General features: G+C 34.0%; 1 protein-coding gene across 1 annotated transcript; it reads left to right on the forward strand.

Moving 5' to 3' along the window:
- The first annotated feature begins 6,079 nt into the window (after window positions 1-6,079).
- Window positions 6,080-17,159, forward strand: LOC128179467 (uncharacterized). The gene is made up of 5 exons (XM_052846899.1): window positions 6,080-6,181; window positions 9,710-10,030; window positions 10,309-10,511; window positions 10,984-11,245; window positions 15,737-17,159. The coding sequence occupies exons 2-5, from the start codon at window positions 9,718-9,720 to the stop codon at window positions 16,249-16,251; spliced, it is 1,293 nt and encodes a 430-aa protein (XP_052702859.1). The 5' UTR covers window positions 6,080-6,181; window positions 9,710-9,717; the 3' UTR covers window positions 16,252-17,159.
- The last annotated feature ends 1,205 nt before the right edge of the window (window positions 17,160-18,364 follow it).

Here is an 18,364-nt window from a genome sequence, read left to right on the forward strand (position 1 = left end):
AGTTTTGGGTTAGGCTGGATTAGTTTGTTTATTTTTGATTTCCAATTTTTAGATACTATGAATTATTTTAGGCCAGCACATATATAGGGACAGTGTCTATTGCTTTGTACCGAGCGACTGTTTGGGGTTAAACCTGAACAGGTACGGAGAGATTGAGGGTGTTAACATCCCTGGTCTATCTAATCTTCGTGTTTTTCTAACCAACAATACAGAATGTGTGGTCATTTCTGCCCTGTATCGCATTAATACAAGTGTGCGGTCATACCTGCTTGTATTGGTGGTGATTGCGGCGCCTGCGTTAGGTTGAGCTGTTGGCGCAAGTGTGCGGTCATCCCTGCTTGCGTTAACGTTGGTACCTGTTGAGTTGCGTAGGTGTGCGGTCATCCCTGCCTGCGTAACGTTGAGTCCCTATATATGTGCAGGAGCGGTGATTAAAGTCTGCTCTTGTAAATATTGGCAGCAATCAGGGCTATCCGAGTTCCAAGGGGGAAAAATGGATTTTATTTATACAGGATCTACATGTATTAATGTACATTGTCCAGATTGTATTATGACTCCATTAAGCTGACTTTATCATACCTGTTGTTCCTCAGGTGAGCGATGTGGCCCATGGGCCTCTTGTTATTTATATGAAGTGAATAGATTTGTGTAAATTGTAAGCGAATCGTAATGTCAGACCTGCACTATAAGCATCGTTCAGTTTTGTGATTTTACCATTAATGTCTGCAAATGAAAATTAATAGATATATGTAACAATATTATTACAATGAATTTTCCAATACGTAAGCAAAATGTTTTAAAATTCCCTGATAGAAAAGAGCTTTTAAACATTGCTGAGGATGGAAGCAAATTTATAAAATTTTAAATATGAGAAAGACTTTCGTTTTAAAAATTACTTTTGGTTTTAAAAATGTTGTTATGGTGACTTCATTCACACGTCAAGATGATCACTGTCTTGTTTGCATATAGTAACAAGCTTACGTGAAATTAGAATATCTTATTTACAGATAGCCAAAGGATTCCAAAAGCATGTCATAACTTTTTAGGGATATCGACATTGTAGTTTAAAATTAACATCCTTTAGAAGATCAGATTTGATGTTCCTAAGCATTGTGCAAGAGATGATATATTTTTTTTTATTATTATTATTGTAAAAAAAGGTTAAATATATAAATCATTTTATGAAATATTCACTCTCTCACTTCTCACATACTCACATTTTCATCCCATATTGTAATATAAAATAAAGAGTAGGGTAGTTGCTTATGATAGCTATGCCTATGCAGTTAAACTGCAATCCATGTGAAAAAAAATCAGACAAACAAACCAAAGAAAGAAAAAAAAAACAGAATACCAAAAAACAAAAAACATAAAAATATTAAATTGATGCATTATTGTACACATGTTAATTCTAAACTGCCAGATGATTAATAAAATCATTCCAAGGAGACCATGCATGCTTTTTCAAATTCATCAATTTCTGATTTCTGAATATGAATATACAATATGTTTCCATTTTCATTCAAAAAATCTCCAATGATTTTAACCCTTTCATATACCAATCTTTGATAAATACATATTTACATGCAATTTTTATATTTGAGATGATATTTTGACACGTTTTAAATTTCAGTAGATGAGGCCACCGTGACATACTATTTGAGTGCGATACAATTTTCTATTAAAATGGTTGGGATCATGGTCATTTTAAAAAAAACAGTGAGTCATATGCATTTAGATATTCAACAATGTTTAAAGAGAGAGAGAGAGAGAGTTTAGGTCGTCAAGGTACCTCCATAATATGACTCAGTATAATTCAAATTTAACAATTACATTTATAATGAAATTAAATCATTTTACGTCTTTTAGTGTCAGAAAGAGCAGACTGATAACACCGTCTCACAATGACTTACATGATAGGGACAGATCTGGTCACAAGTCATGCATCGATTGTCATGCTTTTTGCGATTTTAAAAATCAAAAGCTTAATTATATAAAAATCGAATGTTTAAAATTTACCCATCGTGGTAACAGAACTATAGTTCGCGTAAGTTTTATTCTTTGTTTTTTCACTAGTTAATATTTGTCTGTTATATCTGATTTCCAACTGTATTACATTTGTCTTTCTGTGATAATAATGGCTTAACCAACTTGAGCATTCATAATGTATAAAAATATGTCCTTATCATTGGAAATAAGATCTGGCACTTATATTTTGTGACTTAAACACTGTATATGGCAAGTGCTCTGTCCCACATATGTTGCCCTGTGTTTGTAAGCACGTGCATGTACATGCATACATAATATAAATATGTATTTATAACCTGCTTACTTAACTGCTTGCTTAAATTATGCATATTACTAGAGTCTGTATGGTTGATGGAACTTGTGTAGATAGAAGGATGCAAAAAGAAAAGAATCGTGTCCATTACAGCCATGAAGAGCTGAACAGAGGTTGACAGACAGGGGTCAAGCACATCCCACCAGTTCACAACGTTCCAGTGGACCGAGACTAGGCCTGGGTCATTTTGTTTAGTAAGTACACAAATATTTATATCTTTGACAATATCACTCAGCATCCATTGATTGACAGACTTCGTTGAACCCATGGTTTTGATTGAACAGGACACATGTAATGGCCTTAGCTGGAATCCCTCAGCTGTCTATATGTTTGGCCCCCTCGTACTGATTCAGAAAGCTGTTGAAACTTGTATATTGTCAGAAGTTTGGTTTGTTCCGCATCTATACTACTATATTAAAATAATAGACTTACGAAGCATCAGTGTTCTTTTTATGTATCGCTATGAAATCTTAAAATGATGATTAAAATTAAATATAAAAAGAAATAGTAATATGAAATAAACAAAACACAAACGAAACAACAAAAAGTAATATTTAAACTATAAGTATTTCCTGTTATTTACTTACTTTGCAGGCTCCCATTTGTTATCGATATACTAATGAGTAGAATAAATGCATATTTGCTTCTGGGCTATTGTGGAAAAATTGAAACAATTTTGTAATACAATTCAAGCGCATTTATGAAAGACAGACAATTTGGAATACTTAATAACTATTTGTGAATTTTGATAAGCAATCGAATTTAGATGGTTTGGTGAAAAAAATTTATATTATAATCGTTTCGTTAATAGATATGAAATAACCATAACGTCTTGTTTAATAAATCCTCATTGGTGTCGAAGATCTCGGTAAACATACATCTGTAGCAATGCAACTATTTATATAGTGTTACCGTTGCTAAGTGTGTTGCTAACGCTGAGGGTAATAGAACGGATTATCAACTGCGTCTTAATCAATCAGATTTTAATTTATTTTAATTCTTGAATGGGGCGCTGCACAAATCTTTTTCTTAAAATCTTCAAATGACACAAACATACAATTTGAAACCACTGGCGTCGGAAGCAAATTGAAAGAGGGGGGGGGGGGGGGCTAGACTAATCCTCAGAAATATTGGGGGAAAAAAATCTTACCTGCCAAAAAAAAATTTACCCCAAATCATGATATTCCTAATCCGTGGGGGGGGGGGGGGGGGGGGGGTTACGTATACTTCCAAAAAAATCAATCTAACCATTCAAATTTACCCTCTATGACGCTATGTCCATAATGGTTAGGTCTAACTTTGCAAAAAAAGAGGGGGGGGGGGGGGAGTACCGAAAGTATCACCTCATAATAGTCAAAGAATGATTCCTTATTACTTATATTTATATATTTACATCATCCAGTGTCTTTGTCTGTGATAACACTACGTATCGATTTTGTACTATATAACCCATAATACAAATGACGCCAAATTGAGGCGCCGGCGGGTTTGCTTAGTTAAAGATTTAATTGTGCGGTGGCTTAAAATTATAAAAATATAAGTAATAAGGAATCATTCTTTGAATATTCTGAGGTGATAATTTCGGTCGGGGCGTGATCAAATCTATCATAAAGCCCTTCGGGCTTTATTGGATTTGATCACGCCCCGACCAAAATTATCACCTCAGTGAATACTCAAAGAATGATTCCTTATTCCTTATATAATTCAAACCATCTTACGATTAAACATTTAAATATAAATAAGCAAACCCCGCTGGCGCCTCAATTTGGCTTTATGAGTTATCGTACAAAATCGATACGTAGTGTTACCACAGGCAAAGACACAGGAAAATGTAAATATATTGATATATTTATATTTGATCGAGTGTTTGGTTATAAGCGATGCTTTATCAAATTACATGTATTTTTTGCAGAATATGTGAGAGAAGTATTTTTAGTGATGCAATTACCGAAAAGATTCGAGGAAGATCTGAGCTACTCTAGAAACTTTTCAAGGAACTACCTGTACAAAAGAGTGAAAACGTGAACTGTAAATCAAAAAGTTCAATTTATTATATTAAGTGGAAGGCAAACATTAGGAAAATATAAAGATATTCTGGATGTAATATCTGTACATGTATTATGATGTGTTTAAAAAAGGAAATACACAGGAATTATAGATGGTTTTATGTTTTAAGTTTGGGCACTGATTAATAAAAGAAATGAAGGCAATGATTCCAACCCATCCGGTGCAAATTTAAAAGGATTTAGTCACCGAATTCAAAAGCATAAATCAAAAGAAGTTTTTCTGTCCGTTGTAAAAAGTGTTCATCTTTACCATAAGGCGGATTCGGACGCAACCTTGTATTAAGGCGGATTCCACCTTATATTTAGGCGGATTCCACCTTATTTTAGGGTGGAATCTTCCGTATTCCACCTTTTATTAAGGCGGATTCCAATTTATCATAAGGTGGATTCCACCTAAGATTAAGGGGGATTCCCGTTTGTTTTAAGGCGGATTTTTATTACCCGGAATACGCTTAATCTCATTTAAATATTTCGAGCCATATACCGCCCGGACTCCACTCTGAATCTGTGATATTAGTTATACATTCAGAGGAATGAAAGACGGAATCCGCCTTTCAAATTTCGCCTACAGTCCGCCTTAAGTCAGGGTGGAATTTTTTGTACGGGTGTCTAAAATAGAAAGGTCTGGCTCTAGACAGACTTGTGTTAGCAGTATCTGAGCTGTTATCCGTACATTTTTAAAAACTGTTACATTTTCATCACAAGTGCTAAAGAACAGGACCGACCACCCACCCAAAAGTATTGACCCCCTTTTTATGACAAATTTGTGATACAATTTATGCCATCATTCTGCAAAAATACATACAACTTATATTTTATAAAATTCATACCCATATATACTTTGGAGTAGGATGAAATATGCATATGGTTGTGGGGATGGGGTAGGTCCTCTCCTCTGTTTTCAAGCATGTAATTCTCATTCAAACATAAACCAACTGTTCGATCCTACCATACATCAGCACGTTCACGGACAAACCTGTTGGTCATTGATTAAAAGAAATCATCTTTAAAGGACAAAAAAAAGATCGAAATGCATTTTCACAATCTATACCAGGTATATCACATCTAGGGTTATCCCCCCAGACTATGATTATAAGGATCATTATTGGAATTACTTGTTTTATTTCTCAGCTGACATTGTAAAAGGTTTACCTTTCTGTTTCCATAATCATAAAGCTTGTTCTTTTTTCTGTAAAAGTTTTTTCCTAGTCTTTTTAATTTAGCACATTTCTTTGTATGCCGCATGCGCGATCCAGAGAATTTTTTTCCGGGGGGGGGGGGGGGTCTAAAGGATATCTATGTTTTACGGGGGGGGGGGGGGGGGGGTCCAAGGCCTCTTTATGGTATTTTTAATATGTGGATTTAATAAGTTTGAATTTTCCAGGGTTGGGGGGGGGGGGGGGGGACTACCACCCCCTCTCTAGATCCGTGCATGCACATTTGTCTATACTAGTATACTGAACACTCTTACGTAGATTTAAATTCAATTCACGCCGATCAACCAAGAAATTCAACGGATACCGCTGTTCTCTGCAATGGAAGGGACATTTAAATAGTTTTTAAAAAACAGGGGAAAACCTATTCATTATTTTAATAATGGGTTTTTTTTTTGTGAACCCAAAACCTATACAGTTCGGAGAAATCGCATAAAGAATTTTTAACTAACAGGATCTTTGGATTGAGCCGGATTATTTGAGAGAGACCACTAAAGGACCATCTGATTGCATGTGCAGTGACATCCATTTTTGGCAAGTCAGCTTATCTAAAAAAAAAGGTATGGATACTTATTGTGTGTAACTATGAGATACGGCATACATGTATGAAAAAGGAATATTTACATTTTCCAGTGTTTTTTTCTGTCACACAACGAATCGATTTTGGTAATGTATAGTCCAATAAATTTCATCAATGAATATTTAAATAACGTACAATTGCTGAAAATTATATGAATACAAGTAATACCTCTTTGAATATTCTGTGGTGATCAAATATGGTTAAGTATTATCAAATATATCATAAGGCCCTTTGGGCTTTATTGGATTTGATCACACACGACATTATTTGATCAACTCATAATACTCAAAGAATGATTCTTTTATTCCTTAATACAATCTGTTTATAATTAGGGTCTTCCGTTTCCAACGGAAGACCCTCTTGTTTTTCTTCGGTTTCTTTTTATTAGGGTCTTCCGTTTCCAAACGGAAGACCCTCTTGGTTTTTTTCGGTTTCTTTTTATTATTATTTTATTTTTCATTTTTTTTCTGACTCCTTCTCGGCTTTATTTTTCAAAAAGTTTTCATCCGATTTCCATGAAATTTTCAGAGCTTTTCTAAAGTTATCATGTCTCAACGATGTTAAAGTTTCAGCATTTATGTCATTTCCGTTCAAATTTGACGGCCATTTTTAATTTTTCAAAAAAAAATTGATTTTGTCCGGAGGATTTCAATTTTCTCGAAACCGGAAGTAGTTCCAATTTTTGGAAATTTTCATTTTTTTAACAAAATAATACAATACTACAGTATTATAGAATTTGCCATGGTGAATTCAAATCTGAAATCTGTTTTAAAATCGGACGATGCACTGCAAAGATAGTCGGGGATTAAAAATCGTTTTTTTCGGAAATTTTTATTCCGCGTTATTGGTTTAAAAAATAGCGTAATGTTCAAAGTGAAATTAACTCGTACCAAAAATAATTCGATTTTTGTAAAGTGTTACTTTGACACAATCTCTACCCAGAGTTATCGTTCCTGCTTCGCTCCACTTATACCTCTGTTAACGTCTAAAAAGTAGTGCCACGAAATCATTAGTAATGGAGTATTACTCTGAGAAATAGTTCTTTGTTTGTTACCGTGATTTACCAATACATTCTTTTTATTTCAATATTTTAGCGAGGCTTAAACATCGAAATGTAGACTGAATACATATAAAACTATAATTTATAATATCATGATTGAGAATGGGTTTTGCCAAGAATCTTGGCATTCAGACGTTAACAGAGGTGTTGTAGCGCGGCGTAATACGCCCTCTGGTGAGAGATTGACTTTGACACGTTCGGATTTTTTTGTAAGGTCGTTCTTGAAATAGTAAAGATTTTTGATAATTCGTACTCCGAATCATTCGAATTTTGTTAAGTCGTACCAAGAATTATTCTATTTTTTGTTTAAGTTACCATTGTTATTGGTTTAAGGATTACGTTTTTGTCAGGGGCGAAAAAAATCCACTAATAGGAACGAAAAATTACTTATTTCACGTTGTAGCCCCGCTATTGTTGGGCTATTTTTCACTTTCAAATAACTAGGTCAATGACCTACTTTTTCTGCTAATGACCTCTGAATGTTTTTTGAAAAAAATGTCAAAATTTGTCAAATTAATTGTCCACCATTTACAAGGTTTTCTTTATTTTGTAATTTTTTAGAAATAATAAAACAATTTGTAGTTTGGGAAAAGATAAAATACAAATAGCTTTACTAATTTTATATTTGACTGAATCGTTTTAAGCTCATATTTTAAGTTTAATTTAGTCCGAATTTCCTCTATCAATTTCCAAAATTGTACCCAGTTTTGATCGAGTTTTACAAAAAACTGACTAATAGGAGCTCCAAACCATTGATTGCCTAAAACTGTGTTTGCTGTCTTTATTATGTTGAAATTAACATTATATAAGGTCAATGATCAAAATTTCGAGATATTTTATCTTGAATCGATTTTATGTTTTTTAAAAATTTTCCCAATCGCGTGCCAGCCAGTGATATAAATTTATAGACTAGTAAATACAACCAAAAAATATGTAAAATGATATGAAAAAACATATAGAAACTTAACTTTTGCAATTACATTGCAACAGAAAGTCTTTAAGATAAAAAAAGAATTTTTAAAAATTAGTCCGAATTTCCTCTGTTTTAATATTTATCTACCTTTGTCGGAGTATATTTTCCTCAAATAAACAAATCATGGATATCAGTATCGATATTTGTTAATAACGTTGTTATTTTGTGTATTTAAAACAACTTGGGACTTCAGATATTAAACTTTGTAAAAATATTTTTTGAAATCTCAAACCCTGAGTAAACATAATCCTTAAAAACTCTGCTTCTTACAGGAACATCTAGCTTTACTCTCGACATTAACGGAAGACCCACTCGTTGCTTTGCAACGAGCTTTGCTCTAGTATTATCTTAATTTTTATTTAATGTCTCGTTTTCTAAAAAATGAAACATATATCTATGTGAACTAAAAGTATAGTATATTTTAAGGTGTAATGCTACACCAAAATTTTATTTTACGGTTCATTAAAGTGTCATTTCATTAAAGTGTCATTTTAGAAATATGATTTTGTTGTTCATAGAAGGATATATGCTCTCAATTCTTTTAAACGATTTTTTTTAGTATTTTTATGAGAAAGTAAAAATTCTGTTTGTATGCAAGTAACACACTGTAGAGTTTAAAATTTTATGGTGTGAATAAATGTATAATATTATTATCTCATAAATCATGTCCAGTAATGTCAATAACACGTTTCACTTTTTAAAATTAAATGGTTTATATATTTTTTATGCAATGTTTGCTATATACCTTCATAACAGACAGGGGGCATCAGGATGGGCCGGGGGGGGGGGGGGGGGAGCTCGGCGGAGGTGGGGGGGGGGGGGGTACTGCCCACCAACCAACCCAACCAGCCCACCCAAACCAGTTTTTCTCCTAGCAGATATTTTTCTTAAATTTACATATGAAAATTGAATTACCCCATGGGCATCGCATAAAGTTTCCTCATCCTCCCCTTTTTTCGGGAGATATAACAGATCGAAGTGAAAAAGAATTAAACAGTGAAATTGAAAGCAATAAATACTTCCTATTGCCCCTCCCATCCCCACGGATTAGGATTTCAAAGACTGCGAATGCCCTTTCTTTTAGCTTGACAATTTAAAAAAAAAACTTTTTGCCCCCCCCCCCCCCCCACTTTCAAAAACTATACTACGTAACCCGTTGATAATAGTAAGAATAATCAAAGAAATCATATTACTGTTTATATATTTCTGTTAAAAATTTAATGAATTCATCGACAGAGTAGGTGAAGTAAACTAAATGATTGTTAATGTACATCAGTACGTTAGATAAAAGAAATAGTCAAGTCGTCTTGTATGAGGATTTGACCAACAAATTACATGTACAAGCAAGAAACAAAAAGCAGAATTCCTTGTGCTCGAGTTATGAAATCTTTGAGCCAATGGTATGCATACATAAGACACAATTTTCGTTCAATATATCTTTTTAACTCTGCTTGGTTTTAAATTTACATTTTTAGAATAAATAATGGCAGAAGCATCAGCCACTCCACATTGGAGAAGTTGGAGGAATCTTCAGGTCATCTGGCTTATCGACGAAGTATACAACACGTTTTGGGAGGCGACAAAATTTAACACAAAGAGACTACTGGATCTTGGAGATGAGTTGGACGATGAAAGTCTTTTTCATTTTTCTTTATCATTTCCATCATGGAAAACCCTCAAAGAAGCAACAGACGTGGATAAAAAAGAATTGTTTAAATTATTGAAAGACAACTCGGTAAAAACTTTCACTACAAGGATTATCTTTATGAAGATGATATATTCCAAGGATAAATCGGGTATTTACATCTGGGAAAAGTTCCATACTAAAAAGTAAAGATTACTTTAAATTGCGGGAAAAATCATAGTGAGAAAAAAGATTACTGTCCTTCGATAAATATATATACATGTAGCAATATAATAAAAACCGAACACTAGTAAATACAGCCTTTTTCACTTTTAACGAAATGTGTTTCTAAAAATGTTTTATAAACTTTCTGACAATGATATCGATGGAATTAAATATTGCATATTGGGTTTATTGTTTTACTTGCTTAATTTTGTTTTTGTTTTCTAGAGTATGAACGACTTCACAAAAAAGAAATCCACCATATTTTGGACACTCTCAACAGACCAGACAAATGCTGTGAGCTTGTCAGATTGAAAGAGAAGGGTATAGTATTACATCAAGAATCCTTTAATAACATATTCGAAACCCTTGCTCTTGGATTTGAGGAATCGTCTGATATCATGGCTGAGATTATGGAAGAGTTAATTAAGGTGAACACTTTTACCGAGCTCCTATCTTATTAACATTAAAATAAAACATAAAATAATGTCGTGTAATGTCAACATTGTTATTTGATATTGAAATATTTACATTTATCAGTGTCAATGTCTGGGATAACGCTTCAAATCGATTTTGTAATGTATTATTTAATACATTTCATTAATGACTATTTCAATATTTAATCGTACATTTGGTGAAAGTAAAATGAATACACTGTATAACTAATAAGGAATCATTCTTTGATTATGAATATTATGAGATGATCAAATACGGTCGCGCATGACCCTTCGTGCTTTATTGGATTTGATCACTCCCGACCGTACTTAATCACCTCATAATATTCAAAGAATGATTCCTTATTCCTTAAATAATTATTTAACAATTTAAAAAAAAAAAAACGATTTATAAGAAAAGGTTGACTACCTTGACACTAACAATTGCCCTTTTTATGTTTTTAAACAGAATAAAGGTAACACGAAATACAAAGACCATGATCGCAAGAACTGGATTCAATCGGTTTTAAAAAAGAAAACACCTATTCCTTGGGACCCGCTTGTTTTTTACGTTTGTGCAAATAAATATGAATGCGTAGTCAGCATCCAAGCCAATGACACTGATGAATACCGGTTCTACCCTGAAACTGTTTCCAATAAGCCTATGATCAAGTTTGCACGAACTGAATTGTCAAAATATATGTGTTTAAAGCGAGACCAAGAAGTATTTGGTAAGTTTTGAAACCTTATACATGCATGAGATCTTGAATAAATCGTCACATATTGTTATATCTATATAGCTACTTCAGATTGTAGCTAGCTGGCTCTCTTTTAACTTATGAATATCATAGACTTGAAGTTTTTTCAATAGGTATACATTTGTCCGCAACATACATGTACATTCAAGTACTACAAACCATTTAATATTTAATTTACTGCCACAAGACTTACATGTACCTAAATAGTTTATAGATATTTTTTTTCCAAATTACCAGCACCACTTGGCCGAATTTTTTAAAAACACTTAGCTCTCATAAGGTTATCTTAAATTCCCCCAAATTTACGAAGAGTATTGCATATTCAAACTATAAACAAATGTAATAATAGAACTGAAACGAAACTTATCTATTTGATCTCAATAAATTCTTACGTTTGACAAAGAATTCCCTGACTTAACCTAATCTTGCTACTATATCCTTGTCAACAACTCCCTCTGGTGTCACTAAACTCCCAAGGTATGTAAAATTTGATGTGCGTTTAATGTCCTTTCCATTCAGCTGTATTTTTCGTGGGCTTTTTTTATATGGAGAAATAACTTCTGTTTTCTTTATGTCGATGTTCATGGCAATTTTACCGGATTTTCTTTGTACATAAGATGTTTTTCTTTGCATTTGCGTTTCCAGATGCATTAGATCATCTGCATAATTTAAGTCATCTAGTTTGCTGAAAATAGTGCACCTGATAGTTGTGTAATCTTTACTGAGTGTTGATCTCATTTTCCAGTCTACTGCTACGATGAATAATAGGACAGACATCACCCATCCTTTTTTTGCTCTTGATTTTACAATAAACTAAATGTTCGAGGAGCTACCAATTGTGCATTAAAATTCTGCATTGAATGCTGCAATTTATTAAATCAACTATTTTAGATGATAAACCATAGCGCCTCAAGACTTTTCATAATCTGTCTCTGTGAATACCATTAACAGCTTTTACAAAGTCAATAAAATTTATGATGAGTTCTCTTTGCCCTTCTGTACATTGTTCTATTATGTTTCTTATTTAAAAAAAAAAACTTGGTCACAGCAGTAATATAAAAATCTTGCTTGGTATAGAGAGTAAAGTAATACCTATCTAGATGTCCGTGAGATCTCACTTTTGGTAGTTTGATAATGTTACCTTTAGACCATGTTGTTGGTATCATGCTCTCTTCTATATCTTGCAGTAAAGAGGTTCAAGTTATGTTAAGATTTGGCCTGGTTAAAATTGCCATTCCAAGGGCCTTCATTGTTCTTTAAACTCTTGATTGCTGTGAGTATATATAATTTTGATCATTATTCTGTGTTTATTCCGAAGTTGGTGTTTGATTCACATATTTTTGTTCTGCTATTAGGGTCTAGGTGGCTCAATACCTTCTCAAAATGTTCTTTCCATCTTTGCTCTCGCTCTTTCTCAGATTTAATCATTGTTCTCGGCTTGTCTCTTACTGGCATATATGCATTCCTTTTTTGTCTGCTTAGTTTCTTTGTGATACGATAATCATTACTATCCTCTATTAAGATGCCAGTACTTTCTCAGCTTCGTTTGTTAAATATCCATTGAGTTTCTTGCGGTCCATCTTTGTAGCTTTCTTTACTGCTTTGATACTTTTTGAGTATTATTATCTCAGTCTTTCTTCGATTCTTTCCGAATGTGTGATAACCATTTTTTTTCTGTTGTCAATGAGGTTCTATGTATCTGGTTTTATTTATTCTTTATGTACTTGTTTTCTAAAATATACATTTCTCTCGCTTGTTAAGTGTACTCTTCATTTTTTGGCCATGCTCGTCTCTCTTAAACTTAATCGGTTTGTTAGCTCAAAACTAAAATCTTGCCTGGTTTTGAAGTTACTTAATACACCAGTGTCGTACCTTTTCCTTCTGCTTTTGGGTACTGTTTTCATCAGTTTAAGTTTAAACTCTGCAGTTACTAGGTGGTGTTCACTGCCTATATATGCACCTTATTTTATAACAATATGGTCTATTTGGGTTTTTTCTTTTCCTTAAGGTGATACCCATGTCAGCTTGTGTATTTTTTGTGTGGGTATAATGTTCCACCTATCAGTTAATTGTTGTCACCACAAAATCTGCAAGATATCCTCATTCATGGTACCACTACCATACTTTCCCATGACTCTTTCATATCCAGTGTTGTCTTGGCCAACTTTTGCATTAAAATCTACAATGATGATGGAAATCATGTTTTGGAATCTTTTCTAACTCAGTCTGTAGTGCATCATAGAAGTCAAGTCTCGCTTCGTCTTCTGCTTCATTTGTAAGAGAATAGACCTGTATGCATATGCTTTAAAAGGATTGTATTCCCTCGATTACAGGATGGTAATAGATCAAAGAGTAAGCTGCTGCCTTACTCAGAATAATTGCTACTCCCTCATGATGTCTATCATCTGTCCTGCCTGAGTATAAGATTGGTTCACCACTATTTGTCACGTTCTTCCTAGAATTTGTCCATCTACATTAACTTAATCCTAATACGTGTAGTTTGTTGTTCTTCATCTCTCTGACAACTTGAGCCCGCTTTCCTGCTTTATATAGGTACGGACATTCCAGAAGTCGATCTAAATTTTGGGTTATTGTGCTCAGTATACTCTTCATGCGACCAGCTTCCAGTTGGCTTTCACTGGTTGCATTCATGTATGCAGGTTGCTGCAGGTGTTCTGATGCTTAAAAAATGAAATAGTCCCAGTCCTCATATCCGTAATCAATCAGTTTTCACAAGAAGGGGAGATGATTATCCTCTTACTCAACCCCCCGCATCCAACCTGTTAGATCATGGATTTGTAATTACAGCTCATGAATCCATTCTTTTCAGGTTTATATCTGAGTTTCTTTCCTTGGAGTTTCTGTACAGACGGAAACCAGAGCAAAATTCAGTGTTAGTAAGTCCACAAAATCATGAATAATGTGTCAATTATTAAAATACAAAGCGTTATATAGACACGGTAGATAGAAAGATAGACACGCAAGCTTCCTGAAAAACTGTAGATTTTAATTGTTAAACCACGACCTCGGTCATTTTTTTAAAAAAAAATCTTAATGACCTCTTGGTCAGAGTTTCAGACTTTCGGACAGGGCCAACATGGCCATGCAGTGAACACATATTTAAAAATCTTTGAAAATCTTCTTGTTTCATTAATATATATTTGAGAAAAACTGCATGATTATTGTCAATAAAGCCTTCTACCTAAATGAATAATCATGGTGACCGGTCTGTGTTCGGAGTTTAGGTCAATATGACCATAAAGTGAAATTGCAATAAATCTTAGAAAATGTTTTTCTCACATCTGCAGTAGTGGGAGATAAATTGATTGGATGGTAATGGTGTTCATAAAACCCTTTATCCAAACTTAGAAATTCATGGTCCATGGAAAATGGATTTATGCCCTCGATCGGGGTAAATATGGTCATATACTGAGAATGTATTTAACCTTAAAAATATTATGTATATCCACAGCAGGAAGATATAAACTGAATACATGGCGACGATTTCTACGAAGCCCTCTACTTGAATCGAAAATTGCATGACTCTCTAGCTCAGGCCTTTAGATAGAGCCAATATGGTTACATTGTGAACACATATATATTAAATTTTGTAATATTTTCTTTTGTACTTTCCCAGTAGTGGGGGATTGGCCTTATGTATTGTTAATATGTTCAAAATGTCATCTTCTTAAATTGCGAATTTGTAATTCATCTTCAATAGCAGCCCACAGTTAATGCATTAAACTTTAATAGCTAAAGAGGATTAGAAAGTACATATTCAATCACAAAAGTACGCCAAGGCTAGAAAACCTCACTACATTCTCGGATACAGACTTATTTTCTAATTGCCAAAGGCCTGATGACCTCATCTTACCAAAATTTTACAAGTTGTGGCCCCAAGGCTATAGGATAAAGATAACTTGGGATTGCCAGACAACGTGAGCTCTGTTTTCTTTAGGATCAATTGTATGCTTCAAAAGAATGTATTCACTAGAGATGCGAGCATTGTTGTCAGACACGTATCAGTCATACGTATTGTAAGGCTTAATTTTCAAGGCGCTATGGACCTTTTCCCATAAAGTGTGGCTGTTAATATCATGGGTATTTGACAGATTTAAAGGAGAGCTAAAAACATAGTTCTATTGAAAAATTAGAAAGAGATACATGAATTCGTTGAAGCAGGTGATCAGTGTTGCCCATGATCCCTTACTGTTAGTAATTTGCCCTATCTGTGAACACAGCGCCAATATTGAATGCTTTTTCATTTCAAAACCAAAATATGATCTGAATTGGAATATGACTGAGAAATTTATACTAAAATATAAAACAATGAATTTGTATTTTGAATATCGATTGTAGCAATTGGGCATTTCATAAATAATGTCTTTTTACCTAAAGCAATATTTATATTGGCAATAGTAAGGTTGTTAAAAAAATGATGATATGAAATTTTATCTGTGATAGATTGTGTGACGGTGGCCGGTTGTTACACCTCCTATAAACGAAAAATGCGAGACACAATGACAGGGCAGTTGGCAGAGATGAGAGCGGATCAAGAAACTAAAGACATAAAAAATAATCCAAACGAAAATCTTATAGACGCTCACATAACCTGTTTTAAGAAACTGGTTAGTGAAAAGAAAGATCTTAAGGAAAACGTGAGTAGTCTCCAAACATCCTTAGAGGAAGCTATAGAACAGAAAGAGGAAGCTATAGAACAGAAAGAGGATACAGAACGATCCTACGATCAATTATCTGAGATGTTTGATGAATTTTTGTCCAAAAAAAGCAAACTTGATCAAGAGACAAAGCAAAAGAGACAACGGCGAAATTTGTCATCTGCAAGCAGTAATAAAAATCCTAATAAACCAAAAGAAATGAATCAAGCTCAAGATTGTTCAACCAACCCTGTTTATGTTACAACAAAAGGCAAAAGCCAGTCTAAAACAGAAGACACAATTACACCTGTGGGGGATTAGGTGGAAACAATATCGTAATATGAAGACATAATACCCTATTAAAACCTAGGAACTTTCTTCTCACCTCTCGAGCATGTGCAAAAAAGACATGCTTATGATTCCCATTAGGTTTCATGAGAAAGTGATATCATGGTCTTAAAGCCCCTTTCACAATTGGCGCACGATCAGAAGCGACAAAATATTCGTGCGACCGAAACAATTAGATATGAATCGTAAACTGTTGCCGAAATAATCGCATTTGAACAAGTATTCGTACGAAATTCGCACGATCTACGCAAGCGTTGTGCGATGTAAACGCATTAAATCGTGCGATATATCTTGCGTCTATATGCTACTGTTCATACAATAAAAGCAACTATTGAAGGATAATGCGATAGGATTGCGCGAGAGACCAGGTGATCGGATGATTGAACGTGCGCCAATTCGATTGGACGTGCGATTATGCGTTCCATGGTACGAATGCTCGTGCGAGTCAGAGGGGAAATATACCACCCATTTCCGACGATTTTCAGTTGACATAGTTGAAAGCATGAAAACATGCCGCCCAAGAAGAAACAGAGATGCAGCAGCATTTATTATTATACCTCAATTTGATTATTCTATTATATCTGATTGTTCTAGAAAGTCACGTGACAGGGCGATTTCATAGGGAATTTCAAGCCGATATGAGCATACGATGTAGACAAACATGATTAAATAAAAAATATTAGTTATTGCGATTCTCTTCATATCACAAAACCAACTTAACTCTATGATTCGAAATTATGAAAGAAAAGTTAGACAGTAACATAGGAAATCAAACAATCACGATTTTATTGCTATTAATAAGTCAGACAATTTTTAGAAATCAACGTATTTTGTTTAATCATACATGTACATGTATGTTGTTCGATATAATAAAACGTTTATTGCATATGGCGAAGCCCTCGGTAAATATGATTTTTCTTGGAGTAATAAATCTTCATATTTCCCTCACCATCATGCAATATATGTATATTGTCAATTGTGGTCTAAAACAGAGATGCTTATACAAGGTATATATACTAGCGGCATATTGAGGCTGATAAGTCTTGCAATGATAGTAAAACGTTGTAAGATTACATGAGACATGTTGAGCAACAGTCTCATGGTCGCAAAACACGCATATACAGCAGCGATTCATCTTACGACCCATAAAATCGTGCATCACTCTTACGAGTACACAAAACGTTATAAAACGTTCGTACTATTGTTCGTGCGTTGCACTGCAATGATTTGGATCGCATTCGGTCGCGTCTGAATAGAGTGCATGTTAACTATTTTGAGGAGACTTGATGCGAGCACTTAAACGCATACAACGAATGCGAGAGCTCGTGCAACGTATGAGAGAGCTCGTGCGAATCTAAAAAAAAAATTCCGATCGCAAATTGTTGTAAAGTGCTCGTACGCCAATTGTGAAAGGGGCTTAAGATAGGGTATTAATGGAATAACGGTTTGAGCTAAAGACAATTTTTTTCTGATCGTTTATTATATTTTGGAAAGCAAAAGTATATTTTCTCATCGTTAAATTAAACATATTGTAATGTCATCGGGGAAATTATTCTGAATGTGAGTAGGTATGGTGATGATAGAAAAACCTGTTACTATTTTAGTATCAGATCGTCGTTCATGTTTCTTTTCCTGAGTCTGCAAGATAACACTCTCCTGAATTCTCCCTTTTTTAGCTCACCTGAGCTGAAAGCTCAAGTGAGCTTTTCTGATCACCCGTTGTCCGTCGTCCGTCTGTCCGTCTGTAAACTTTTTACATTTTGATCTTCTTCTCTAAAACCACTTGGCTAAATTTAACCAAATTTGGCACAAATTATCCTTATAGAAGGTGAATATAAATTGCAAAAATCAAAGGCCAGATTGCATTTTAAAAAATCTTCTTCTCAAGAACTACTGAGTTAATCTTAACGTAATTTAGCATAAATCATCCTTAGGGAAAGGAAAATATAAATTGCAAAAATTATAGGCGATTTCTGTTCCAAATTTGAGATAATTGCGAAAATACTAATAAAGAATGGCTCGTTATTCCATATATCGTAGACTGGTAATTCATTGCGATAGACTGGTCTTATGACAGGCATTGTGA

The sequence above is a fragment of the Crassostrea angulata genome, chromosome 4 (genome assembly GCF_025612915.1).
Source record: "Crassostrea angulata isolate pt1a10 chromosome 4, ASM2561291v2, whole genome shotgun sequence".
NCBI classification, from domain to species: Eukaryota; Metazoa; Mollusca; class Bivalvia; order Ostreida; family Ostreidae; genus Magallana; species Magallana angulata.

Coding starts and splice junctions, on each gene's coding strand:
- LOC128179467 (XM_052846899.1), top strand. CDS start 9,718: ATGGCAGAAGCATCAGCCACTCCACATTGGAGAAGTTGGAGGAATCTT. Junction 10,512..10,983: donor TTATGGAAGAGTTAATTAAG/GTGAACACTTTT, acceptor GTTTTTAAACAG/AATAAAGGTAACACGAAATA. Junction 11,246..15,736: donor GCGAGACCAAGAAGTATTTG/GTAAGTTTTGAA, acceptor TATCTGTGATAG/ATTGTGTGACGGTGGCCGGT.